At 48.9% G+C, this 26,996-nt stretch overlaps 1 protein-coding gene across 1 annotated transcript in view; it reads left to right on the forward strand.

Annotated features, from left to right (window-relative positions):
* CACNA1C (calcium voltage-gated channel subunit alpha1 C) overlaps positions 1-26,996 on the forward strand; it is a 600,430-nt gene that overhangs the window by 478,329 nt on the left and 95,105 nt on the right. Inside the window, exons 20-29 of the mRNA XM_064155731.1 lie at positions 1,244-1,373; positions 6,630-6,689; positions 11,074-11,180; positions 12,990-13,077; positions 15,282-15,389; positions 16,953-17,005; positions 17,108-17,254; positions 18,110-18,311; positions 18,803-18,961; positions 26,576-26,686. Of these exons, the coding sequence (XP_064011801.1) occupies positions 1,244-1,373; positions 6,630-6,689; positions 11,074-11,180; positions 12,990-13,077; positions 15,282-15,389; positions 16,953-17,005; positions 17,108-17,254; positions 18,110-18,311; positions 18,803-18,961; positions 26,576-26,686 (1,165 nt within the window). The remainder of the gene's footprint in view (positions 1-1,243; positions 1,374-6,629; positions 6,690-11,073; positions 11,181-12,989; positions 13,078-15,281; positions 15,390-16,952; positions 17,006-17,107; positions 17,255-18,109; positions 18,312-18,802; positions 18,962-26,575; positions 26,687-26,996) is intronic.

The following is a 26,996-nucleotide window of genomic DNA, read 5'->3' on the forward strand; positions in this document are numbered from 1 at the left end:
TACACGTCAAGGACAGCTCTGAGCAGAGGCTGAGAACAATTCTTCTCTCACAGCTCTTCCCTTGGGCTCCCCCAGTTTGGCTTCACATTGCTCCACCTGAATTTGCAATGCAGATGTAAGCCCACTGCTCTAAGTGGAGGGCTGAGCCCTGGCACAGGGGAATGTGTGTTTGCAGGGGTGCAGGAATGAGCTCACTGCCCAGAGGTCTGTGCAGTACCACATATTCCAGCATCTCCCGTGGGGACTTGGCCTCCAAGCACAGCCCCACAGTAAGGCAAGGCTGTAAGAGCACAGCTGAATTCAGAGCTGGTCTTTCCACAGCAGAGTCTGTACCACTCCTCCTTGGCTATGTGCAACAGGGAGGGACTGAGGATGATTGAGACTCACGGGTTCCAATGCCAGCTTTGCCACCCACCCCCTGTCACTTGTTGAAGAAGTAAATTAACCTCTGCAATCATCTGTAAAATTGCTGTAATAGAGGTTGGGAGGCTGAACAGCCAAAAGCAGAGCTAAAGAGAATAATGAAGTGCCTCTAGAATTAGGCACAGGACTGTTAAGAGATTTAACTCTTCCTATCCTGGTATCAGCACGTGGAGGGTGCTGCAGAGGTCTCCAGTAAGCTTGCTGCTCTTTGATGAGAGACTACTTCTTTACCTGCTGGTTTCCCACTGAGAGCACCAAGCACTTAATACTGAGTGGTGTTCAGGAGGCATTCTGCATGGCTCTGTGTCCTGCCAGAAGGCCTTTGCAAATGCCAGCCTGCCCTGTCTCCAGCTGCCCAGTGCTGCACCCTGTTAGCAAGGTAGATCCCCCATGGCTCCTGCTCAGTGACTCTTCAGTCCCAGCTGAGAAAGACATTGGCCATCCCAAAGGCCTTTCTGTGGCTTTCCACCTAAATGAATGGTTCTGTGAGAGGAGGAGATAGAATTCTGAGTTGGCAGGTTTTAGATGGCATCTGAATGACAAAAGCCTTTGTCAGGAGGGAATGACAGTTCTCCATCCCAATGCACTGTGTCTGAGGGCTGCAGGCAGCCAGGCCATCATCTGCATCACTGCAAGCCAAGGCTGCCCAGCACCCATCGGGGCCAGGCACAGCTGCCTGAGCCTGTCCTTGCCCCTGCTGCTGGGGCAAACAGAAGCTGCTCTGCGGAGCAATCTTCCAGAGCCAGTCCTGCGGGGGTGAATGCTTCCCAGGTCTTGTTCTCTGAGAGATAAAGTTGTGCCTCTCCTCTCTCTCTTGCAGGTTTCGTGTCCACTGCCATCGAATCGTTAATGATAACATTTTCACCAACTTGATCCTATTTTTCATCTTGCTCAGCAGCATCTCCCTGGCAGCTGAGGACCCCGTCCGGCACCTCTCCTTTAGGAACCAAGTATGCTTCCCATCCTCCTTCCCTCGCTGGGTGTGGTACAAGCAGGTCGTGAGTTGAAGGCAGAAAAAGCCTGCATCAAAGGCTTTGGGAGTGACTCTCCTCCACGGTCGGTGCCTTCTGTAGGCTGTGTGGGGAATCAGCAGGGTTTGCAAGGAACGTGAGCCAGTGCAGAATTTGGCCTCTAGTTGGTTTCAGAAGTGTGTCTAGGGGAAGGAAGGGCAGGAGGCTGAAGCAGAGTTGTTGTTCTGGATTAAGGCATTAGGAATGAGCTGTAGAAACACCAACTGGGATAGAGATAATTCTGGTTCGGGGGATTTGCAGCTTTGGAACATTTGCTCTCCTGCCACACGTTTGCTTTTGAACTGAGAAGCCCAAGGGCTCGTTTTCACCTTGTTCACACTGCTGTAAATCAGGAGTAACATTCTTGAGCTCCTCTACAGTCACTCTGGGGGGGAATGGATGTTGTTAAATTTAGGCTCCAACTGTTTGAACACAAACAGCAAAGCTACCATTACATTTGAGCTACTTCTCAGAATATAAGCTGTGCTCCTCTCCTCACCGGCCTCAGGGAAGGAGAGGAAGGCATTCAGCACGGGAGATGCTTTCTCACCTTCATTCCTGACCGTTCTTCTTGAAATGTTTAGTGCTTAACTTTGCCAGTGGTCGTTTACCTTAATCTAGGGCCAGCAATCAGAAGATTTATCAGTCATACATTGAGACTTCTGATCTCTCTGGCCCCTTGGTGTCTTTATGTGGGAAAAGCTTGGAAGGCTTAAAGAGTGGGACATTTGTTGTCATTCAGTAGTAAAACCTTCATTTAACATGCAGTGTTCTACCTCCCTGCAACATCCTGGCCTGAGCATACGTTTAGACACGTGTGCATGCAGAGGAGGTGTTCATGGAGGTTTGCTCCTGAGCTTGTCTCAGAGCTGCTTTGCATTTTGTCCTGAAGGTGGGTACTAAATAATATAACCAAACCTGTGCCACCAGTGACCCACTTGTGCAGAGCAGAGTGTGCCCAGCATGGAGAGAATAAACGTATCTAAAACAGCTGAAGAAGGTAATGTAACTGATTTCTACAAGGAGCAACCTGGTGTTTATCATTAGAATTAGAATCAACCAGGTTGGAAGAGACCTCCAAGCTCATCCAGTCTAACCTAGCACCCAGCTCTGGCCAATCAACCAGACCATGGCACTAAGTGCCCCAGCCAGTCTGTAATATGTATTAGTGCTGCAGCTTGGTGTCAGCTGGCACATGGATTTCTGGCATGCCACAATAGCTGCTTCAGAATCTGTAGCAGGGAGACTAAAATGAGAGGAAAAAGCAGCTAAAGTCTGTTGCCCTGGATAAAAGAGCTGAAGGTTTGGGGCAAAGTGTTGTGTTGTGTGTTTGGAGCCACTGACGTTGCATGAAAACCTGTGTTTAATTTTTGCAGGTACAGATGTTTATAAGGTGTCATACAAAAGGACACTGACAAGATATTTGGGTTGCAAATATGATCTGCCTTTACACTTTGACACTAGAACAGTAAGACTGTGTCCTGCCCAGTGCCCACACAGAGGCCTGGGAGGGAAAGCAAGCAAGCTGAAAGCAAACTGACTGCCTCTGCCTTCACTCTGGAACAACATAATCAGACACTTGTTGATACAAACTCTCCCAGAGCAGGAAAACAGGAAAAGAGAGCCCATCAAAAGCTGCTAGCCAAGAGGCTTGGGCACTGCTGCTGTCCCAGGGCAGGCTGGTGGCTGCATTCTTCTTGTGTCACACAAGGCTCAGACAGCAAGTCTTGGAAGTGCCTTCCCACTCTGATCAAACAGCCTTTAAAGCCCAAGAAAGGCCTAAGACTCTGTGTGCTCACATTATTCTCCTCTCTGCATTTTGGCAAGGTGCTTATTCATTCATTTTAATAGATTCCAGAGTAAATTTATATTTGGATAATAATAAATATGCCTGCTGATAGATGGTGCTGCCTGCACAGGCAGAGAAGTGATCGTTTTCATTAGGCATGATTTAACCTGTAAGGGACATCTTTACTAGCTGCAGCTGTGGGGCCAGGTTCACCAACATGCTCTAGCTGCTTTGCTGTGCTCTGGTGATGGAAAGCAGCTGCAGGTACAGCTTAATCATCCCCTTTAATCAAGTTTATGACTGCTTTATGTCACTGGAGTCATGCAAAGCAGCCTGAGAGTATCCATGTGTCTAGCCCATTGGTTATAAAATTATTCCACTGACAGGATAATCAAATGTCAGGACCCACAAGGCAGCAATGCAAGGGGACTTTTCCACTTGTAATATGTGTAGATGCAACTGAGATCTGCCCATCCTTGAAATGACCCTTGTTTAATTCTCAGAAGCCCAAGAGAGCTGTGAAGAAGTCAGTACAAACTAAGGGTTCAAACTTGAGCACTGTCCCCAGCTGACATTCACAGTCTGCAAATTAGTCCAGATCTGGATCATGCTTCACAGTGCAATCTAAAATAACCCTCTGGTTTTCCTTACCTACCCCACTGCTCACAGCATACAGCTGGAAGAATCCAGCCACCTAGAATCTGAGTTAAGGTACCAGTATTGAGATGACCTGGACACCTGTGGGGCAGGAGAGGGCCATTTACTGCTCTGTTAGTGTTTGAGCAGCTAAGGCTTACATGTCACCAAGGATTGGTTTTCTACAGCTTTCTTATATTTGCCTTCTGGTTTAGAACTTGATTGTTGTAAAACAACAGTAAGCCAAGGGCATGATTCTTTTGGTTTCACAGAATCAACCAGGTTGGAAACGATCTCTAAGATCATCCAGTCCAACCTATCACCTAACACCTCCTCATTAACCAAATCATGGCACTAAGTGCCCCATCCAACCTCCTCTTAAACACCTCCAAGGATGGTGGCTCCACCACCTTCCTGGGCAGTACATTCCAATGCCAATCACTCTTGCTGTGAAGAACTTCTTCCTAACATCCAGCCTGAACCTGCCCTGGCACAGCTTGGGGCTGTGTCCTCTTATTCTGTCACTGCTTGCCTGGCAGAAGAGCCCAACCCCACCTGGCTACAACCTCTCTTCAGGTAGTTGTAGACAGCAATAACGTCTGCCTGGAGCCTCCTCTTCTCCAGGCTGGACACCTCTCCTCACAGGGCTGTGCTCCAGCCCCCTCACCAGCCTTGGTGCCCTTCTCTGGACTCGGGCTGATAACCTTGGAGTACATTGGAAACAAAGATGGTTCAATCCTCCCACTTGTCTATAAGAAAGTTTCCACTTGCTTTTGTTGGATGTCTGTTGACTGGCACTGAAAGATGTTGCTGTCCTTGATGCTGTTCCTCTGAAAATCACCTTGCCCTTCCAGACTTGCTGTTGCCCTTCTGTGACACTCTAGGGCCACTTTTTGTGCTCTGCTGTACATGTCACCGATGCTCCCATCACCAGGTCCGAGCTGATGGCAACAATGAGTACTTCAGTTGCCTACAGAAAGATGCAAAGTCTAAGCCAGGCACCTTTAGTGCACAACCAAGTGATGGCTGCACCACAAGAGCTGGGATACTGTTCCACGGGCAGAAGCTTTGCTTTTCATCCTAATCCAGGGCAAATCAGGACAGAGAGGAAAAAATAGCTGGAGCATGTATTTTTGGTTTGCTTCTCTTGCTTTGAAAGAGGCACAGAATGAACCTGAATGGGAGTTAATGTGAAGGGGGGGCTCATATTTTCCACTGGGAGATCAGGCATCCTTGCATTCCCAGTTGGGAAATCTACTTGGGAAAGCCCTCAAAATGCCTGTTCTTAATCAATCAGACTTTAACAAAACAAAATAAAGAAGGAAGATCCTGCTACAATGTGAAGGGGGTCTCAAAATTTCCACTGGGAGACCAAGCATCCTTGCATTCCCAGTTGGGATATCTATTTGGGAAAGCCCTCAAAATGCCTGTTCTTAATCAGACTTCAACAAAACAAAGGAAAGAGGGAAGATCCTGCTACAATATGAACAGGGTCTCATATTTTCCACTGGGAGACCAAGCATCCTTGCATTCCCAGTTGGGAAAGCCCTCAAAATGCCTGTTCTTAATCAGACTTCAACAAAACAAAGGAAAGAAGGAAGATCCTGCTACAATATGAAGGGGTCTCATAATTTCCACTGGGAGATCAGGCATCCTTGCATTCCCAGTTGGGATATCTATTTGGGAAAGCCCTCAAAATGCCTGTTCTTAATCAATCAGACTTCAACAAAACAAAAGAAAGAAGGAAGATCCTGCTACAATATGAAGAAGTCTCATAATTTCCACTGGGAGACCAAGCATCCTTGCATTCCCAGTTCGGAAATCTACTTGGGAAAGCCCTCAAAATGCCTGTTCTTAATCAGATTTCAACAAAACAAAGGAAAGAGGGAAGATCCTGCTACAATATGAACAGGGTCTCATAATTTCCACTGGGAGATCAGGCATCCTTGCATTCCCAGTTGGGAAATCTATTTGGGAAAGCCCTCAAAATGCCTGTTCTTAATCAGACTTCAACAAAACCAAGGAAAGAAGGAAGATCCTGCTACAATATGAACAGGATCTCATATTTTCCACTGGGAGACCAAGCCTCCTTGCATTCCCAGTTGGGAAATTTACTTGGGAATGCACTCAAAATGCCTGTTCTTAATCAGACTTCAACAAAACAAAGGAAAGAGGGAAGATCCTGCTACAATATGAAGGGGTCTCATAATTTCCACTGGGAGATCAGGCATCCTTGCATTCCCAGTTGGGAAATCTACTTGGGAAAGCCCTCAAAATGCTTGATCTTAATCAGACTTTACAAAATCAAAACCAAGGAAAGAAGGAAGATCCTGCTACGACAACCAGAAAGTCCTTTTGGTTCTAGAGACCTCGTGGGATTGTAACTCAGAAAGGATTTTGTGTCATCTGCTTCTTGTCCTTCACCAGGACGTGGTTGCCAAGCCATGTCCTACGCAGCCCTGCTTGCTCCCTCCCGCAAAGGCTTTGATTTGGAGCTGTGATTCCCCCTCCCAGCGAAGCGCTCAGTCACTGATCTACCCTCCCCGCTCCTATCCCCTTTTGTTTTTACAGATCCTCTTTTATTTTGATATCCTTTTTACTGTCATTTTCACCATTGAAATTGCTCTGAAGGTAAAGTGCCCATGCTCCCTGCCCCCCTGGCTCACCCCGCTGACTAGTTCGCTGCCGCTCTCTGCTGCTAACGCACACACACTCCTGTTTGCCTCTGGGTCACGCTCAGTACCACTAACCCCGTTGTGCTTGTTTTTCAGATCCTAGGCAATGCAGACTATGTCTTCACTAGTATCTTTACATTAGAAATTATTCTGAAGGTAACCAATCTGAGCAATACACTCATTTGTTTGCTTACTTGCTTGGTTTCTGTCTCCTGCCTTTTTTTTTTTCGTTCTGAATTCTGGATTCATTCTGAATTCTGAATTCCTTCCCTCCTTCCCTTTCCCTCCTCTCCCTCTTTCCCTCCTCTCCCTCCCTCCCTCCTTCACTTCTCTCCCCTCCCTCCTTCCCTTCTCTCCCCTCCCTCCTTCCCTCTCCCTCCTTCGCGCCTTTCCCTCCTTCCCTCCTCCTCCTCCTCCCCTTCCTCTCCTTCCCCCTCCCCCTCCCTCCCTTCTTCCCTCTCCCTCCCCTTTCCCTCCTCCTCTCACTCTCCCTTCTTCCTTCTCTCCCTCCCTCTCTATTCTTTCCTCTCCCTTTTTCCCTCTCTCTTCTTCCCTCTCCCTCCTTCCCTCTCCCTCCTTCCCTTTCCCTTCTTCCTTCTCTCCCTCCTTCCCTCTCCCTCCCACCTTCCCTACCTCCTTCCCTTCTTCCTTCCTTCCTTCCAAATACCCCCCTCCCTCTCTGCATTTCTTGCTTGCTTGCTTCCTTCTTTACTTCCCTCTTTCTGAATTCCTCCCTCTCCCCCACTCCTCCTTCCTTCCTTCCTTCCTCCCTTCCTTGCTTCCTTTTTGCTCTCTTTCTCTCACTCTCTTCTTTAGCCCCATTATTTCTGCACAAGGGTTGCTTCACTTTTGATTTTCATGTTTTAGCAGTTGCTTAAAAAGTCTTCTGTGCAATTTTGCTATTCCAAGTTGTTGCTCAGGGCTTAGACCCGAACAAGGCTTTTTAGGGGAGCTGCAATGAAAGGATGATCCTGTTGGGAAAAGTAAGAGAGGACCGAAAGAATAAAGCTATCACCCCATTCATTTCTCTCTCTGCCCTGGCCAATATTTCCAAGACAGGAGTTGTTTGCTGTGCAAGGAGCCCTGGATAGATACACTTCCACCTGCACATGCTGCAACCCAAAGAGAAGCTGTCCACTCTGCACAAGTCATGGCCAAAGAGGGAGCCAATGACTTCTACAAGCGCACAGGCAAGGAGGAGGCAGACAGGGCAGGGGCTCCCTTTTTAGGTGAGGAGAGGTAATCAAGAGGCCAAATCACTGCAGCTGCAAGTGAACAAGCCTGTTTGAAAACTGCCTTCCCTTTTCCCAGGAGCATGCTCCACACCAAGGGAGATGTTCAGAAGGAAAATAAAAATAGGCTGCCTTGTTCTTAAGTCTAATTTTCCCAAATGGGTAGGCTAATAATTTAAATAACAGTAATTGAGCAAAGCTCTGGCTTTCTAAATACTAGGTTCACTTGGCAGCTTGGCTTTTTTTACCCTCAGCAAGCTAAATCTAAGTGCTGGCAGGCAGTGCCTGAAAGTCACTCAAATCTTGCAGCTCCAGACCCTAATAAGTGTACACATAGTCAAGGCTGGCAGGCAGTGGTGGCCCCTGCATCTATTTTATAGCAAAATGGTCCTTTTGGTGTGACTTAAAACCATCAAAGCCATTATGCTGTCTCCAAGGAGATGTGTGCAGTAAAGCTGACCATGCACATAGCAAGTGGCTGAGCCAAAAGGCCTGTCAGAATAGGAAAACATAGCAACAACGACCTTTGAAAATGAAACCATGGTCTGAGACACCTGTTGGAACTTAGAACTGCTAATTCTGCTCTCACTGGGGCAAATGGTGACACTCTTAATAGAGTCATAGAATCAACCAGGTTGGAAGAGAACTCCAAGATTATCCAGTCCAACCTAGCACCCAGCCCTGTCCAGTCAACCAGACCATGGCACTAAGTGCCTCATACAGTCTTTGCTTGAACACCTCCAGCCTCAGTGGAAGCAGAAGCTGACCCAGCCCACTCTTTTCATCAGGGCAGCCTCCTGTCCTGAGCCATCACAGGCTCACAGGATGTTAGGGGTTGGAAGGGACCCAAGGAGATGATCGAGTCCAACCCCCTGCCAGAGCAGGACAATCCTATCTAACACAGATCACAGAGGAACACATCCAGGCAGGCCTTGAAAGGCTCCAGAGAAGGAGACTCCACAACCTCTCTGGGCAGCCTGTGCCAGTGCTCTGTGAGCCTCACAGTAAAGAAGTTTCCCCTCGTGTTGAGCTGGAACCTCTTTTGCTGCAACTTACACCCATTGCTCCTTGTCCTATCCCAGGGAGCAGTGAGCAGAGCCTGTCCCCCCTCTCCTGGCAGCCCTCAGATACTTATAAACATTTATCAAATCTCCCCTAAGTCTTCTCTTCTCCAGACTGAGTTGTCCCAGCTCCCTCAGCCTCTCCTCATAAGCCATGCCCTCCTGTCCCCTCATCATCCTCATAGCTCTCCACTGGACTCTCTTCAGCAGATCCCTGTCCCTCTGAAACTAGAGAGCCCAAAACTGAACACAGCATTCAGGATGAGGTCTCACCAGGCCTTCCTGATATCTTCCTCCTAATTTCCATGCTTTTGTGTCAGTGCCCCCTGGATATTCTCTGGGTTCAAGTGGGAGAGTCCTAAAAACATTTAAGAAGGTCTTCAGTTCTTATCCCATCAGTTGCTTGGTTCCTCTGCTGCCTTGCACTCACTAAACACAACGTTTTGCTTAACAGCAAAGTTGGTGTAACTGGTAAGAAACACGAGTAGATGGCCTTAAGATGTTCAAGGATGCAGAGAAACAAGCTGCAGCTGCCCACACCTTGCTCATGACACCCTTAAGCCTCACACCACCAGGGCAGAGTCTGGCGAGTGTTAGCATAGTGACCACCCAGAGATTTTTGACTGGCATCCTAAAAGATTGTTCAGGTACACAGGAATTATGCACTCCTTGGTAGTCTCTTCCAAGGTAACAAAATCTCTCCACAGGCTTGAGAGAAGCACAGTTTGTTGAGAGCTTAAACTCAGCAGAGCCTCTCCTCCTGATTTCAATGGTGTCTCCTTCCTTTCAAGATTGCCATACAAAACCTAACCAGTAAAGGGCATCTTTACCTACTTTTGTGATGGCAAGAACCCTTCCCCCACTTCCCCAGTCCAATGTGTCTATAAGTATAAATTCTAAGCCAAGCCCAGAGTTTATACTTCCTCCCCTCCTGAGTTCTGTCTGACTGTTTGACAGTCAGTCCCCTGGTGTCATGGATGTTTGATCTGATAGAACACGTGCCCTTCCTCCCTGCTCTGAATAAAGGTAGGCATGGCTGGACACCACTGGCAGCTACCCTAGGGTAGGATAAGTTCTATAGGATAACTTCAGTTTCTAGTTCATCCTTCTCAGCTGAGAGTCTGGCCCAGAGCTCAGCATTCAGCAGCAGTCTCGCTGCGGCTGCTTCAGTTACTTTGTACAGCTAACTTAGATGTGATTCACAGGACCAGATTTAGAAGCCTGTGTTCCTAAGCCAGGTAATGAAGGGATGTTTAGCTGTTGTGGGGATGGGGTTTCCTGAAAGCAGCTTGGTCACTGAGTAGGTCACTTCTGACTGTACCAGACTCATTTAGTCACATTCTGTAACGGAGCTCAGCCTAAACTTTCAGCTCGGAAGTGTTTAGGTCTGACGTTGTGACTGAGATCTGTTTCTGTCTACATTGTCACTTGAGTTCTGGAGCTGTGACATGCAACCTCAAAGCCAACAGGTATTTAATAACCCTTCATGCCTAGATCAGAGTCCCTTAGAAAAGAGGTACAGATTTGCCTTTCCTCCACTAGGTGACATTCCTAATGATTACCTCCACTCCATCACAAGGGTCTTACCTTGGGCTTCGTTAGGAGTACAAAGGGCAAAAATGCAACTGCTTTTAGATTCAAACCAGCTGAATGGGAAGAGAAAAAGGGATCCAGGCTTGAGCTGAACAGAAGGAGCAAACTGAAGCGAGCAGGAATTCCTCTTGTTGCTTCAGTTCGGTTCTGACACCTCAAATCCCTGAGGGATTCTGGGTTGAATTCCCAGAGGGAGGAAGGCTCAAGCTATCCACTGGTCTAAACAGTGAAAAACACTACCAAAAAGCCCCTTCTGTTTTTTAGCCCATTTAGCTGAAGAGCCCTTTATATAACACAGGCATCATGTTCAGAAGTGTCCTCTGCCATAGAAGATAAAGGGAATGATTTCAAAGAGCAGTTTTTGCAGGGTGCTGCTTTGCTGATTCTCAATGTTATGTTCTCTCTGCACTCAAAGCCTGTGTTTTCCTCACTCACCCTCCCCTGGTTGGGTCTTTCATAGCTCTCTGCCTTCTTCACTCTCTTTTTCTCTCAACGGGGACTCAGCTTCTCCTTTGGGGTCTGGGGTAAACTGTCTGCTGCGTTAGCAATGCTGCCCCTCCCCGCTCCTGTGCTCTGAGCACAAGCAGATGGGTTTGGTTTCTGAGCAGTTGCTGATGGCAAAGTGTGTTTGTGTCTTGGTGTGCCCTCCTGCAGATGACAGCCTACGGGGCTTTCCTCCACAAAGGCTCCTTCTGCAGAAACTACTTCAACATCTTGGACCTGCTGGTGGTCAGCGTTTCTCTCATCTCCTTTGGCATCCAGTGAGTGACCTGTTCTCATCTGATGCTGTCTTTTGGGTTCTGTGTCTGGGTAGGCAGGTGGTAGCTCAGGCTCCTTGACTTACCTGGGTAAGATTTTCACACAGTATCACCAAGGTTGGAAGAGACCTCACAGATCATCAAGTCCAACCCTTTACCACAGGGCTCAAGGCTAGACCATGGCACCAAGTGCCACGTCCAATCCTGCCTTGAACAGCTCCAGGGACGGCGACTCCACCACCTCCCCGGGCAGCCCATTCCAGTGTCCAATGACTCTCTCAGGGAAGAACTTTCTCCTCACCTCCAGCCTAAATCTCCCCTGGTGTAGCTTGAGGCTGTGTCCTCTCGTTCTGGTGCTGGCCACCTGAGAGAAGAGAGCAACCTCCTCCTAGCTACAACCTCCCCACAGGTAGTTGTAGACAGCAATAAGGTCCTTGTGAGCTTGAAGGTATCTTTCTCAGATGATCCAAGGTCATTAAAATTCACCTTTGAGAGGAGAGGTAATCCTTAGGAAATGCCACACTGGTGATCTGGGAGACCTTCCAGAAAGGGCAAATGAGAACAGGAAACTTGGTGCCTTGGGAACTGTGAACACTTAGCTTTATTCCAAGCACTTTGATTCACTGCATCACTTCAGGACAGCTAAGTGACTCGCTGTTCCCTCCTGGAGCTCTCCTAACTGGCTTTGGGAGTTGTGGTGCTAATGTTTTGCTACCTCCTGGGGTGTCGTGGGCCTTAGTCAACAGAAGGCTATCAAGAGCTGTGTGGGACTCTGCAGAGTGCCATTGCCAGTGACAGCTGATCCTGCTTCTGTTGTGCCACTTTGTGTTGGTTGGTCTGATTGATTTGCTTAATGAGTGTATGGAGTATATGAAAGCCTGTGTGTCGGGCAGGGAGTTTCCTAAGCAGTGTGACATCTGCTCAGAAATAAGCTCTCAATTGTTACCATTACAGGTTAGCAGCTCACATATGTTGTGTTCCAGAGCTAAGTCGAGCAGAAGGATTTGTCAGGTCCATTGGGCTTTCAGTCAAGCTTTTAAGAATGGCACAGTGCTCGTTTTGACCTGCTGTTTCTTCCTTCCAGACCTAACCAGGCTCTTCATGGCTTAACAAAAACACTGTCTCCAAAATCAGCAGGAGGGTCTGATGTCCTAGACAGCATGGAGAAGATTCTCAGTCAGGGTTTTAGTCTTGGAAGCTGCAGAGAGCTCTGTTGCTGTAGTTAGTTGGGCTCAATGCTGCAAGTACCTAAGTTGTTGCAATCAGTCCAGAGGGAGTTTCTACATCCTTCAGTTTAAGCACACACTGAATTGATTTGTGGAATCAGGAACCAAATCCATTGCAGGATCCAACTTCAGGCAGGCAGGACAGCTGTAGTGCTGGAGTCACCTGGAGTTTCCACCCTGCTCTGAATATTTCAGAGGAGTGCTTCTTTGAGCCTTATCTGAAAATGCCTTGTGACAGCTGTATCTTGGCACAGATTCCTTGTCACAGAGATCTACACAGGGTTTGGCAGCTTGCCCTGCTTAAAAAAAGGATTTACCCTGCCCATGCTCCCTTCTCTTCATTAATACATGGTGAAATCCAGGAGCCTGTGTGCTGAGGCTGCCCAGATCAGGAAGCAAGACATAAAGGTAGCATAGAAGAGTAGTTTCCTTTCCCTTGAAGTGCTGTAGCAGGGAAATGACTTTCCAGTACCCTAAGCAGTCTAAGGCTGTGTGGGATTTCAAAGAATGCTGAGGTGGAACCCATGGGAGCTTGCCCCACACACCCTCTGTTGCATCTCTCAGCCTTTCCAATGCTTTCTTCCAGGTCCAGTGCCATCAATGTGGTGAAGATCCTGCGTGTTCTGCGAGTCCTTAGACCACTGAGGGCCATCAACAGAGCCAAAGGACTAAAGGTTAGAAGAGTCCCAACTTTGGAACTATACATTATAACTAAAAATTAGACAAGTCCCAGCTTTAAAGCTACAGGTTTGGGTTATTTCAGGCTATGAGGGCTCTTGCAATGTTTCAAGTAGTATTTATGCAGAAGCACAGAATGGTTGAAGTTGAAAGGGACCTCTGGATGTTGTCTTGTTCAATGGCAATGCTCAAGCAGGGCCATTAGGAGCAGGTTGCCCAGGATTGTGCAGGTCTGGCTCCCAGGAGGAAGACACCACAACCTCCCTGGGTGATGTATTCTAGTGCTCAGTCACACTCACAGTAAAAACAGAGTGTTTGCCCATGTTGCTGGGGGTGGGGAGATTCAGCCTGGCTGTGAGGAGGAAGTTTGCCCATGTTGCTGGGGATGGGGAGATTCAGCCTGGCTGTGAGGAGGAAGTTTGCCCATGTTGCTGGAGGTGAGGAGATTCAGACTGGCTGTGAGGAGGAAGTTTGCCCATGTTGCTGGGGGTGGGGAGATTCAGCCTGGCTGTGAGGAGGAAGTTTGCCCATGTTGCTGGGGATGGGGAGATTCAGACTGGCTGTAAGGAGGAAGTTTGCCCATGTTGCTGGGGATGGGGAGATTCAGACTGGCTGTAAGGAGGAAGTTTGCCCATGTTGCTGGGGATGGGGAGATTCAGACTGGCTGTGAGGAGGAAGTTTGCCCATGTTGCTGGGGGTGGGGAGATTCAGCCTGGCTGTGAGGAGGAAGTTTGCCCATGTTGCTGGAGGTGAGGAGATTCAGACTGGCTGTGAGGAGGAAGTTTGCCCATGTTGCTGGGGATGGGGAGATTCAGACTGGCTGTAAGGAGGAAGTTTGCCCATGTTGCTGGAGGTGGGGAAGTACAGACTGGCTGTGAGGAGGAAGTTTGCCCATGTTGCTGGAGGTGAGGAGATTCAGACTGGCTGTAAGGAGGAAGTTTGCCCATGTTGCTGGGGGTGGGGAGATTCAGACTGGCTGTGAGGAGGAAGTTTGCCCATCTTGCTGGAGGTAGATTCAGCCTGGCTGTGAGGAGGAAGTTTGCCCATCTTGCTGGAGGTGAAGAGATTCAGACTGGCTGTGAGGAGGAAGTTTGCCCATGTTGCTGGAGGTGAGGAGATTCAGACTGGCTGTGAGGAGGAAGTTTGCCCATGTTGCTGGAGGTGAGGAGATTCAGACTGGCTGTGAGGAGGAAGTTTGCCCATGTTGCTGGAGGTGAAGAGATTCAGACTGGCTGTGAGAGTGGTGAGAGGCTGGAATGGGTTGCCCAGGGAGGTGGTTGAGGCCCCATGCCTGGAGGTGTTTAAGGCCAGGCTGGATGAGGCTGTGGGCAGCCTTCTCTAGGGTAGGGTGTCCCTGTCCATGGCAGGGGGCTTGGAACTGGCTGATCCTTGTGGTCCCTTCCAATCCTGACTGATTCTCTGTTTGGTTTGTGCCTAGTGCCTCCTGTCCTGTCAGTGGGCATCACTGAAAAGAGCCTAGCTCTGCCTGCTCTGCATGCTCCCTCTAGGTTATTTGCATGTATTGACAAGATTCCCTTGGGCCTTCCCTTCTCTAGCCTGAAGCTCTTTCCATCCTTAACTCATGAGAGAGTTGCTCCAGTCCCTTAATCAACTTTGTGGCCCTTCATTGGACTTACTCCAATATATTCATGGCTCTCTTGTACTACAGAGTCCAGAACTGGGCACGATACATGAGGTGTGGCTTCACAAGTGCTGAATAGAGGGGAAGAATCACCTTATTTGACCCACTGAAAGCACTTTGCCTAAAGCAGCCCAGGATACCATTGTCCTTTTTGCAGTGGGGACTCCTGCTTGCTTTGCCATCCACCAGGACCCCCAGGTCCTTTTCTGCCGAGCTGCTTTCTGGCTGGGTGGCCAGCATCAGCACTGAGGTTAAATGATGCAGTTTGCAAGGGTACAAAATGGTTTACCAGCCTGTTTAAGAGCCTTGCTGTGTTTAGATAAGCTCCTTCGTGCGTGCTGGTGGGTGCCCAACTGTGTCAGTTGATGTTGCTGGAAGTTCCAGAGAGATGAGCTCTGGTATTTTCCCTGTCCCTTTTTGCCTGTTTCTTAGAGTACAGTCAGGAATGTAACAAGTTCATCTTTGCTCCTATTTGTTGATTTATTTATTCTTCTCCCTTAGCCATAGCAGATCAGACAACTGCTGCAAGTTACCTTTGTTGCTATCTTCTGTTTGCAGCACGTGGTCCAGTGCGTGTTTGTGGCCATCCGAACCATCGGCAACATCGTGATTGTCACCACTTTGCTGCAGTTCATGTTTGCCTGCATTGGGGTCCAGTTGTTCAAGGTAAAACCATTGGCCCCATCCCTTCAGCTGCCACACTGAGCTGTATCACACTATCACAGTATCATCAGGGTTGGAAGAGACCTCACAGATCATCAAGTCCAACCCTTTACCACAGAGCTCAAGGCTAGACCATGGCACCAAGTGCCACGTCCAATCCTGCCTTGAACAGCCCCAGGGACGGCGACTCCACCACCTCCCCGGGCAGCCCATTCCAGTGTCCAATGACTCTCTCAGGGAAGAACTTTCTCCTCACCTCCAGCCTAAATCTTCCCTGGCACAGCCTGAGGCTGTGTCCTCTCGTTCTGGTGCTGGCCACCTGAGAGAAGAGAGCAACCTCCCCCTGGCCACAACCACCCCTCAGGTAGCTGTAGACAGCAATGAGGTCACCCCTGAGCCTCCTCTTCTCCAGGCTAACCAATCCCAGCTCCCTCAGCCTCTCCTCGTAGGGCTGTGCTCAAGGCCTCTCCCCAGCCTCGTTGCCCTTCTCTGGACACGCTCAAGCATCTCAATGTCCCTCCTAAACTGGGGGGCCCAGAACTGAACACAGCACTCAAGGTGTGGTCTAACCAGTGCAGAGTACAGGGGCAGAATGACCTCCCTGCTCCTGCTGGCCACACCATTGCTGATGCAGGCCAGGATGCCACTGGCTCTCTTGGCCACCTGGGCACACTGCTGGCTCATGTTCAGGTGGGTATCAGTCAGCACCCCCAGATCCCACTCTGTCTGGCTGCTCTCCAGCCACTCCAACCCCAGCCTGTATCTCTGCATGGGGTTGTTGTGGCCAAAGTGCAGCACCCTGCACTTGGAGCTATTGAATGCCATCCCCTTGAACTCTGCCCATCTGTGCATGCGGTCAAGGTCCCACTGCAGAGCCCTTCTGCCTTCCAACTCAGTCACATCTGCCCCCAGCTTGGTGTCATCTGCAAACTTGCTGATGACTGACTCCATGCCCTCATCCCTGTCTTGCAGGGTGGGAATGCAAAGAAGCCTGAGGAGCCTGGGGTGGGTGGGGGGTGCGGGGAAAGACACCACCTATGGGGAACGGTCAGCATTACCTGGGCTCCTGCTGCCAGCAGTTCCCCAGAACTGGGCTAGTCATATTAGAACTCCTGCCCTTCATCAGTAAAAAGAGTAAGCTGCTTCTTAACAGCCTGTGGAATGACATTAGTGGCAGAGAGGTGAAGGGTGCTGTCCTAAAGCACTGGTACCTGCAGGCTGTCTGCAAGGAGGAGCCGTTCCAGATAATCACAGGATGTTCTTCCTTCACTTCTCTGTGTCTGCTTTTATTTCTTTGCCCATCACCACCTTCTGTTAGCTGGCATCCTGCAGCGCTCCCTGGCCATGCACCTCAGCACATGCACTTGTGCAAGCCTGTGTTCTGACCCACTCAGACACAGGCAACTCTCAATCCAGTTTGGCTGCATCTACTTGCAGAAGACCATGCAGACATACTCGTTGCTGGCTGCAAGTAGCATACAGACACAGAGTCCTTGCTACCTGATCTAACCTAACTCTTGCAGTGTCAGGAAAGGAAACTTCATTCCTCTCTCTTCTCTTTTCAAGGGCAAGTTGTACAGCTGCACGGATAGCTCCAAGCAGACAGAAGCAGAATGCAGGTGGGTCTGACTTTTCCCAGTCAGCTTCCTCCACTGGCCACTCACCCTCAGTGCGCTGGAAGCGTAGCTCTGCCACGTTCTCTCTCTGCTCTCCATCCACAGAGGGTACTACATTACATACAAGGATGGGGAAGTGAACCAGCCCATGATACAGCCCCGGAGCTGGGAGAACAGCAAGTTTGACTTTGACAACGTCCTGACTGCCATGATGGCCCTCTTCACTGTCTCAACCTTTGAGGGCTGGCCAGAGTGAGTCCTTCGGGGACTAGTGCAACATTAGCAATGTCCTCATTCATTTCAAAGAGAAAACTCCAATGCAAAGCATTTTGCCCATTCTGAGTATTTAAATAAGCCTATAGCCTTTGATGTAGCAGTAGGAGCAGAAGTCACTGTAGCATTATACACTTTGTAAGTTCCTCAGGACCTGCAGGTGTTGCTGCCCCTGTGTATGAAGACAGTGCACAGCACCGTGTCTAGCTCTGGAGAGGTGATTGCCAGCAGGAGCAGTGCTAGCAGTGCTTGTGGATGTAAATGGATGTGAAATGCCTGCCGGGCCCTTAGCAGCATTGCTGGGGGTTGCAAGTTTCCCGATGGAGCCAGCAGGGCAATATGAAACACAGCGGTGCTGTGTCTGCAGTGTGGGCATGCATGGGATGTCTTACCAGGCTGTCCTGCCTGTGCCACAGGGCTGAGGACTCCCACAGCTCCAGTGATATATGCCTGCAGGGTATCAGGGGCTGACCCTAACCCGTTCCCCTAGGTGATGCCAAGAGTTAACAAGTGTTAGAAGTGCTGAGATTGCCTTTTCTCCCCAAACTCAGTTCCCAGTAACACTGACCCTCCAGGATTCCCCTCATTAAGAGGCATACTTGTCAGAGAAATTGTACTTGTTCAGCTATGGAAACTTTTCAGCCTTGAACTATGTAAAATCAGTAAGAGCCAATGTCTTCTCTTTTGCAAGCTTATGCTCAGATAAGTGCAAGTCTGCAGGTCTGATTTGCACACAGGTGGAAGAAACCCAGAAGATGAATCTTTATAACATCACCTATAAGGCCTCAGGGCAGTTGCAGATTTTCTCTGTATTGGGCTCCTGTTTGCTTTCAGGTTGCTGTATAGGTCCATTGATTCCCACATGGAGGATGTAGGACCCATCTATAATCACAGGGTTGAGATCTCCATCTTCTTTATTATCTACATCATCATCATTGCTTTCTTCATGATGAACATCTTCGTTGGTTTCGTCATCGTCACATTTCAGGAACAAGGAGAACAAGAGTACAAGAACTGTGAGCTGGACAAAAACCAGGTAATTTACTGCACCTTCTTGCCCCTAAAGGTTAAAAAACACATGGAGAATATACATTTTAGGAGAGAATTATGTACAGAGAGGGACATGGGAAGATTGCCAGCAAAATAAAACAGCAGAGAGGGACGTGGGAAAATTGCCAGCAAAATAAAACAGCAAACTGGCTTCTCTGCCATCTTTCAAAGAGCCAGCTTAAACCAAAAAGCCCATAAATGTTTCTGTGAGGTTTGCTCAAGGGGTCACATTTACTCAAACCTGTGTGCTGCACCGTTTGGTTCACTGAGGTGAGCTGGGCAGAGGGCAGCAGTGTCTGGGCGCATGGAGCTCTTCAGCAGGTCCATTCAGATTGCAGCCCAACAGCAATTCTTCCTTCTAAGCATCCTCACTTCAGTGCAAGCCTCAAAAGCTGGTTTTGTTGTGTTTGGAGGTAGCTGGCTGAGCAGTCCAAAGTTTGGGGGTTGATCTTTAACTCTCCACTGCCTCTTCCACAGCGCCAGTGTGTAGAATATGCCCTGAAAGCCCGGCCCCTGCGGAGGTACATCCCTAAGAACCAGTACCAGTACAAAGTCTGGTATGTGGTCAACTCCACCTATTTTGAGTACCTGATGTTCGTCCTGATCCTGCTGAACACCATCTGCCTGGCCATGCAAGTAAGTGTGCAAGCAGAACACCTCAGGGGTGATGGATCATAGGATTGTTTCAGCTGGAAAAGACCTCTAAGTCGAGTCCAACCGTCCGCCTAGTGCCACTGTGGTTGTTAAACCACCTCCTGAAGGGCCATGTCTCTGCTTTCTTTTAGCATCTCTAGGGGCAGTGACTCCACCACCTCCCTGGGCAGCCTATTCCTATGCCTGACCACCCATTCAGTGAAGAAATTTTTCCTAATATCCAATCTAAATCTCCAATATCCAATCCACCCAGTCTCCTAATATCCAATCTCAATCTCCAATATCCAATCTATCCAATCTCCTAATATCCAGTCTCAATCTCCAATATCCAATTTATCCAAGCTCCTAATATCCAGTCTAAATCTCCAATGTCCAATCCATCCAATCTCCTGATATCCAATCTAAATCTCCAATGTCCAATCCATCCAATCTCCTAATATCCAATCTAAATCTCCAATATCCAGTCCATCCAATCTCCTAATATCCAATCTAAATCTCCAATATCCAATCTATCCAAGCTCCTAATATCCAATCTAAATCTCCAATATCCAATCCACCCAATCTCCTAATATCCAATCTCAATCTCCAATATCCAATCTATCCAATCTCCTAATATCCAGTCTCAATCTCCAATATCCAATCTATCCAAGCTCCTAATATCCAATCTAAATCTCCAATATCCAATCTATCCAATCTCCTAATATCCAATCCAAATCTCCAATATCCAACCCATCCAATCTCCTAATATCCATTCTAAATCTAAATTTGGGACCATTTTCTCTTGTTCTGTCACTTAGTACTAGAGAGAAGAGCCCAACCTCACTACACCCTCCTTTCAGGTAGCTGTAGAGAGCAATAAGGTCTACCCTCAGTATCTTCTTTTGCAGACTAAGCAACCCCAGTTCCCTCAGCTGCTCCTCACAAGACCTGTTCTCCAGGCCCTTTACCAACTTGGCTGACTTTCTCTGGATGTGCTGCAGCACATCAATGTCTTTCTTGTAATGAGGGGCCCAAAACCGAACACAGCATTTGATGTGTGGCCTCAACAAAGCCAGAGAATCATAAAATCAACCAGGTTGGAAGAGACCTCCAAGATCATCCAGTCCAACCTAGCACCCAGCCCTGGCCAATCAACCAGACCATGGCACTAAGTGCCTCATCCAGGCTTTTCTTGAACACCTCCAGGGATGGTGACTCCTCCACCTTCCTGGGCAGCCCATTCCAATGCCAATCACTCTCTCTGTGAAGAACTTCCTCCTGACATCCAGCCTGTACTTCCCCTGGCACAGCTTGAGACTGTGTCCCCTTGTTCTGTTGCTGCTTGCCTGGCAGAAGAGCCCAACCCCACCTGGCTACAGCCTCCCTTCAGGTAGCTGTAGACAGCAATGATCACTTCCCTGCTCCTGCTGGCCACACTGTTCCTGATACAGGTCAGAATACTGTTGGCCTTCTTGGCCTCCTGGACACACTGCTGGCTCTCATTTATCCAGCCAGCAGCCTCTGATCCTTTTCTGATGGGCAGCTTTGCAACCACTGTGCCTCAAGCTTGCAGTGTTGCATGGGGCTGTTATGACCTGGCACTTGGCCTTGTTGAAGCTCATTCAGCTGACCTGAGGCTATCAATCCAGCCTGTCCAGCTCCCTCTGCAGAGCCTTCCTGTCCTTGAGCAGATCAACACTTCCACTCAATTTGGTGTCACCTGCAAACTTGCTAAGGGTGCACTCAGTCCCCTCAGCCAGATCCTTGAGAAAGGTATTAAAGAGAACTGTCCCCAGCACTGAGCCCTGGGGAACACCACTGGTGTCCAGCCACCAACTGGCACCATTTGATGCTGTGGCCATTTGAGCTGATTCTCTAGCTCAGACATGGGGGAAAAGATGAACACTCCATGGTGAATGGTGATGCCATTCACCACCAGGCTTTGGGCCCCAGCATGCAGCCAGGTTGCAAGGCAGTGAAGCACCCACCCAGCCAAGCCACATGCAGGCAGTTTCTCCAGGAGACTGCTGTGGGAGACAGGCACAGGCTTTACTAGGCAACATCCACAGCCTTTGCCTCACCCTTGCCATGGAAGGAGATCAGGAGATCAAGCAGGACCCTTCATGAACCCCTGCTTATCAGCTGGTTGCCCTGCACATGCTGCACAGTGGCACTCAGGATGATCTGCTGCAAGACCTTCCCTGGCACCGAGGTCAGACTGACAGGTCTGCAGTTCCCTGGGTGCTCCTCCCTGCCCATCTTGTGGATGAGTGCCACATTTGACAGTCTCCATTCAGCTGGGACCTCCCCACTTAGCCAGGACTGCTGGTAAGTGATGGGAAGGGCTGTAGTGAGCACTTCTTCAGCTCCCTCAGTGCCCTCAGCTGTATACCATCCAGGCTCATAGATTAGTGTGTGTGTAAGTGGTGCAGCAAATCACTACCTGACTTCTCTTGGATTATGGGGGCTCCATTCTGGTCCCCATCCCTATCTTCCAGCTCAGGGAGCTGAGCATCCAGAAAACAGCCAGCAAAGAAGGTACTGAGCACCTCAGCCTTTTCCTCATCCTCTACCACTTCATTCCTTCCTGCACCCAGCAAAGGACAGAGATTCTCCTCAGTCTCCTTTTGTTGCTAATTTATTTGTAGATAGAGCTCCTGTTCTTTTTAAGAGCTGAAGCCAGAGAACTCAGCTGAAGGCTGAGAACTACTTTGCCTTCATGCCAAGTACTCAAGGAGAAGGACAAGACCACGATAAAAACCTTTTCCTGTGTTTAGTCCTGGTGACATTTAGATGCCTCTCTTCCTGTTAATACCTGACACTTCCAGCAACTCTGATTTAACTCCTTGTAAGCAAACACAATGACATAAAAGCCCCAAACCAGCAAGTAAAGCCCAGGCCAATTCAGTGGCCACTACAATAACAAGTGACTCATTTTCTGTGGAATGCATCAATAAGCCTGGAACTGTCACTCAGCTGAGATGTGAATTTGGAAGGTTTGGAGATTTTCTGTGTTAAAACATAGAGGGGGAATGTTTTGACAAAGAGGACACTCAAGGAAAGCAGGGGTAGAGTGTTGGAAGGCCTTAGTAGCTCATTTATCCTGTGCTGAGAACTACAGAAGCTGCCTAGAAAGAGCCTTTGGAAGCTGTATTGTCTTTCTCATCACCTAAAGGCAGGACCAGCTCCCCCTGAAGGCTTTAGTGATAGGTGTTTGCCTAATTTGCTGCCCTGCTGATTGCCCTGCTACCTGTGCATTGCTTTTCTTTGCTGTGCAGAGATTGTGCAAACACTTCATGTGAACCCACCCAAGAAACATTTACAGCTGCCTCTATGAAAAGGACAAAAGTAGAGGTGGTAGATTGCTATGTGCAGGTGGAAAAGCATTAAAGGGGAAGAGGTCAAAACCTTTACTAAGTAACCAATGTTAAAAAGAAGTCCTATGTTCTGTTCAGACAGGAAAGAGACCCTCACAGACACAGAATGTTCTGTACATTTCCCTCGGGCTGTGCTTTCCTGGCTTGTTCCTTCCGGTCTGACTGTGCCCAAGGCTTCCCTCACCTCCCTTTCTTTTTCAGTCAGTCTCAGACTCCCATCTACTAAGTTTATCCCTGCACTCCTTTTACTTGGCCACTTGAATCCCATCCTCTTCTTATGAGCTGCTCTGCCTGTCACTCTTTTTCCTGAGCCCATTCTTCTTACTCACCCTTCTCTGTCTTGCCCCTTGCTGCAAGTCCAACTCCCTACACACTCCTACACCAACTTCCCTTTTGCCTTCATCATCCCACCACTGCACTCTGCTCCTCTCCCAGCCTCCCTCAAAACTAACCTCAGTTTCCTATCACTCACTAACAGCCTACGTCTATAGCCAGGATTAGTTCTTGCCTTATCTTCTGTCTCCATTCCAGTCTCACCAGATGTATTTGCCTTCCTACAGGCTGAGGACAGAGTGGCTGAGAGCAGCCAGGAAGAAAGGGACCTGGGAGGACTGGTGGATAGTAGCTGAGGATGAGCCTGCAGTGTGCCCAGGTGGCTAAGAGAGCCAATGGTATCCTGGCCTGGATCAGGAGCAGTGTGGCCAGTAGGACAAGGGAGGTTATTCTGCCCCTGGACTCAGCACTGCTCAGGCCACACCTTGAGTGCTGTGTCCAGTTCTGGGCCCCTCAATTCAAGAGAGATGTTGAGGTGGTGGAAGGTGTCCAGAGAAGGGCAACAAGGCTGGTGAGGGGCCTGGAACACAAACCCTATGAGGAGAGTCTGAGGGAGCTGGGGGTGTGCAGCCTGCAGCAGAGGAGGCTCAGGGCAGAGCTCATTGCTGTCTGCAACTCCCTGAAGGGAGGCTGTAGCCAGGTGGGGTTGGGCTCTTCTCCCAGACAACCAGCCACAGAACAAGGGGACACAGTCTCAAGCTGTGGCAGGGGAGGTCTGTGCTGGATGTGAGGAGGAAGTTGTTGGCAGAGAGAGTGATTGGCATTGGAATGGGCTGCCCAGGGAGGTGGTGGAGGCACCGTCCCTGGAGGTGTTCAAGAAAAGCCTGGCTGAGGCACTTAGTGCCATGGTCTAGTTGACTGGCTAGGGCTGGGTGCTAGGTTGGGCTGGATGATCTTGGAGGTCTCTTCCAACCTGGATACTTCTGTGATTTTGTAATTCATCCAGTTCAGGTCTTCCTGTCCCCATTGCAAAAGCTCCCTCTGCTGTCTTGCCTAAAGTACCAGCACAGGAGAGAAGCAGCATGAGCACAAGTGCTCTGCTCTCTGCTGTCATGAAGCACAAGACAGGCTCTAGTATGCCCACTGGGACACTTTGAAGCATGCTCAGTTGCCATGAGAGTGATGCTCACCCCGGGCAGGTAGAGCTAGAAGCTGTGAGACATTTGTGAGCCCACAGGCAGGACAGCATCTCTGAAGATTACAGGAAGCCTGTGAACATCTAGAGAACAGCATCATTTTGCAAAGGCTTATGCTGTGCTCAGATGTAGGTAAAAGATCCTAATGGGCAAACCCCACAGTCCAGTAGAATTCCAAGGTTTTAAGCAGAGTCCTGCAGTTACTAGAGAGTCCTTCAAGGAAAATGTTACCAGACACTTTGAAAATGCCTAAACAATATGTTTTTTTTTTTCCTGAACTAACTTTCATCTGCAGCTGAGTTAAAACTTCTTTAAGTAAATCACTCTAAGCCAGTGAAGAAATCATCCCAAGTGGTTTAAGTTTATCCGACTTAAGCAACTACGAATGGGATCATAGGCTCTTAGAGTTGTCAGGGTTGGAAAGGACCTCAAGGATCATCCAGTTCTAACCCCCCTGCCATGGGCAGGGACACCTCATACTAGATCAGATTGTCCAGAGTCACATCCAGCCTGGCCTTAAAAACTCCCAGGGCGGGAGGCTTCCACCACCTCCCTGGGCAGCCTGTGCCAGTCTCTCACCACCCTTATGGTGAAGAACTTCTTCCCAATATTTAATCTTAATCTCCCCACCTCTAACTTGGATCATTTCTCCCCATTCCTGACACTACCTGACACCTTAAAAAAAATCCATTAGCAGCTTTCTTTTAGCCCCCTTCAGCTTCCACCACCTCCCTGGACAACCTGTGCCAGTCTCTCACCACCCTTATGGTGAAGAACTTCTTCCCAATATTTAATCTTAATCTCCCCACCTCTAACTTGGATCATTTCTCCCCACTCCTGACACTACCTGACACCTTAAAAAAAATCCATTAGCAGCTTTCTTTTAGCCCACTTCATCTTCCACCACCTCCCTGGACAACCTGTTCAAGTCTCTCACCACCCTCATGGTGAAGAACCTTTTCCTAACGTCCAGTCTGAATCTCCCCACTTCCAGTTTTGCTCCATTCCCTCCAGCCCTGTTACTACCCAACACCCTAAAAAGTCCCTCCCCAGCTTTCTTGTAGCCCTTGTCAGATACTGGAAGGCCACACTAAGGTCTCCTCAGAGCCTTTTCCTCTCTAGACTGAACAACCCCAACTGTCTCAGCCTGTCCTCAGAGGAGAGGTGCTCCAGCCCTCTGATCAGCAACATGAACTGATCTTGCAGCATGACCTGGAAGATGACCTTAGAATAAGGCAATGCAATCAGTCTTAAGTATAATTATCTGGAAATAAGGATATGGAGAGTGAGGTGGCAACATTTGCAGAAGGCACTACTTGAATTAATCAACAGAAGACAGAGGGTAACTTCATAAGGTCTTAATAAAGTTAAGTGAACAGGCAGCATGATTGCAAATCTCATTCCAGGCTGACAAATGCAAGATAATGCATATTGGGAAGGGATGATCTGAGCTGCTTGTGTGCTTTGCAGAATCCTGAGTGAAGTGTCATTGCTTGGGGAATGGCTTGGTGTCATTCTGAGCAGCTCCCTGAAAGCCCTCTCCACTGTGCAGCAGTAACCAGGCAGAAAAGTAAGCCCTATGGTAGGGAAGTGTGAGATAACAAACATAATCTGAGGCTGTCTCGTACCAGGATGGAATTTCATCAGGAGCCCTCAGCTGGAATTAGAAATGCAGTGTAGGCAGGCCCCAGGCAAAAAGGTGGTGTGAGAAATAGAGGAGATGTAGAGCCAGGTGGCAAAAATATCTAAAGGTATGGAAATGGTTATGCTTGAAGAGAGATGGACTATGGGGCTGGAACACCTCTGCTATGAAGATAGGCTGAGGGAACTGGGGTTGTTCAGCCTGGAGAAGAGAAGACTGCAGGGAGACCTCAAAACTGCCTTCCAGTACCTGAAGGGATCCTACAGGAAGGCTGCAGAGGGACTTTTACAAGAGTGTCCACCAATAGGACAGGGGGAAATGGATTGAAATTGAAAGAGAATAGGTTTAGATTGGCTCTTGGGAAGAAATTCTTCACTAGGAGGGTGGCAAGGCTCTGGAATGGAATGTCCAGAGAGGTTGTGGGTGTCTGCTGACTGCAGATGGTCAAGGCCAGGTTGGATGGGACCTTGGGCAAGCTGGGCTAGTTGAGAGGTGTCCCTATCCATGGCAGGGAGGTTGGAGTAGGAGAGGCTGAGGGAGCTGGGGGTGTGTAGCCTGGAGAAGAGGAGGCTCAGGGCAGACCTCATTGCTGCCTACAACTACCTGAAGGGAGACTGTAGCCAGGTGGGGATGGGCTCTTCTGCCAGGCAAGCAGCAACAGAACAAGGGGGGACAGTCTCAAATAGTGCCAGGGGAGGTCCAGGCTGGATGTTAGGAGGAAGTTGTTGGCAGAGAGAGTGATTGGCATTGGAATGGGCTGCCCAGGGTGGAGTCACCATCCCTGGAGGTGTTCGAGCAAAGCCTGGATGAGGCACTTAGTGTCATGGTCTGGTTGACTGGCTAAGGCTGGGCACTAGGTTAGACTGGATGATGTTGGAGGTCTCTTCCAACCTGCTTGATTCTATGATTCTTTGATCTCTGAGGTCTCTTCCAGCCTCAGCCCTTCTATGATACAATTCTATGAATTCTGAATTTTAAAACATGAAGTGTGCTGGGGGGTGGGGGGTGGGGGAGGGGGAGGTGTTCTGCAGAGAACCTCAACACAAAAGGGAGAGCAGGAAGAGTCTGTGGATTTCTAACCAGCTGCTCTGTCCGTGCCTCATGCTGCTGCTGGGATGCTGTTTTTCAGCACTACGGTCAGAGCTGCATGTTCAAGGAAGCCATGAACATCCTCAACATGCTCTTCACTGGCCTCTTCACTGTTGAAATGGTCCTGAAATTAATCGCCTTCAAACCCAAGGTAGGTGCCAGAGGTGTAGAGTTTCCTGGCCTCTGTGTGTGTGTGTGTGTGTGTGTGCATGTGTGTGGGGCAGCTGTGAGGAGAAGGAGGAGGTGAAACTTTCTGATCTATTACCCCACCAATAACTGAGCTGGGCAGTTGCTCTCTGGATTGGAGTCTCAGATATTTAATAACATTATCACTGGAGAGGAGACAAACAAACAACCCCCTCCAAAATTAACCAAACAAACCACACAGAAACCCTCCCTCCTAATAGAGAAGGTTCCTTGTTCTCTGCTTTCATGAAGCAGTGATGCTATGCTAAGACTGG

The sequence above is a fragment of the Pogoniulus pusillus genome, chromosome 15 (assembly GCF_015220805.1).
Source record: "Pogoniulus pusillus isolate bPogPus1 chromosome 15, bPogPus1.pri, whole genome shotgun sequence".
NCBI lineage: Eukaryota > Metazoa > Chordata > Aves > Piciformes > Lybiidae > Pogoniulus > Pogoniulus pusillus.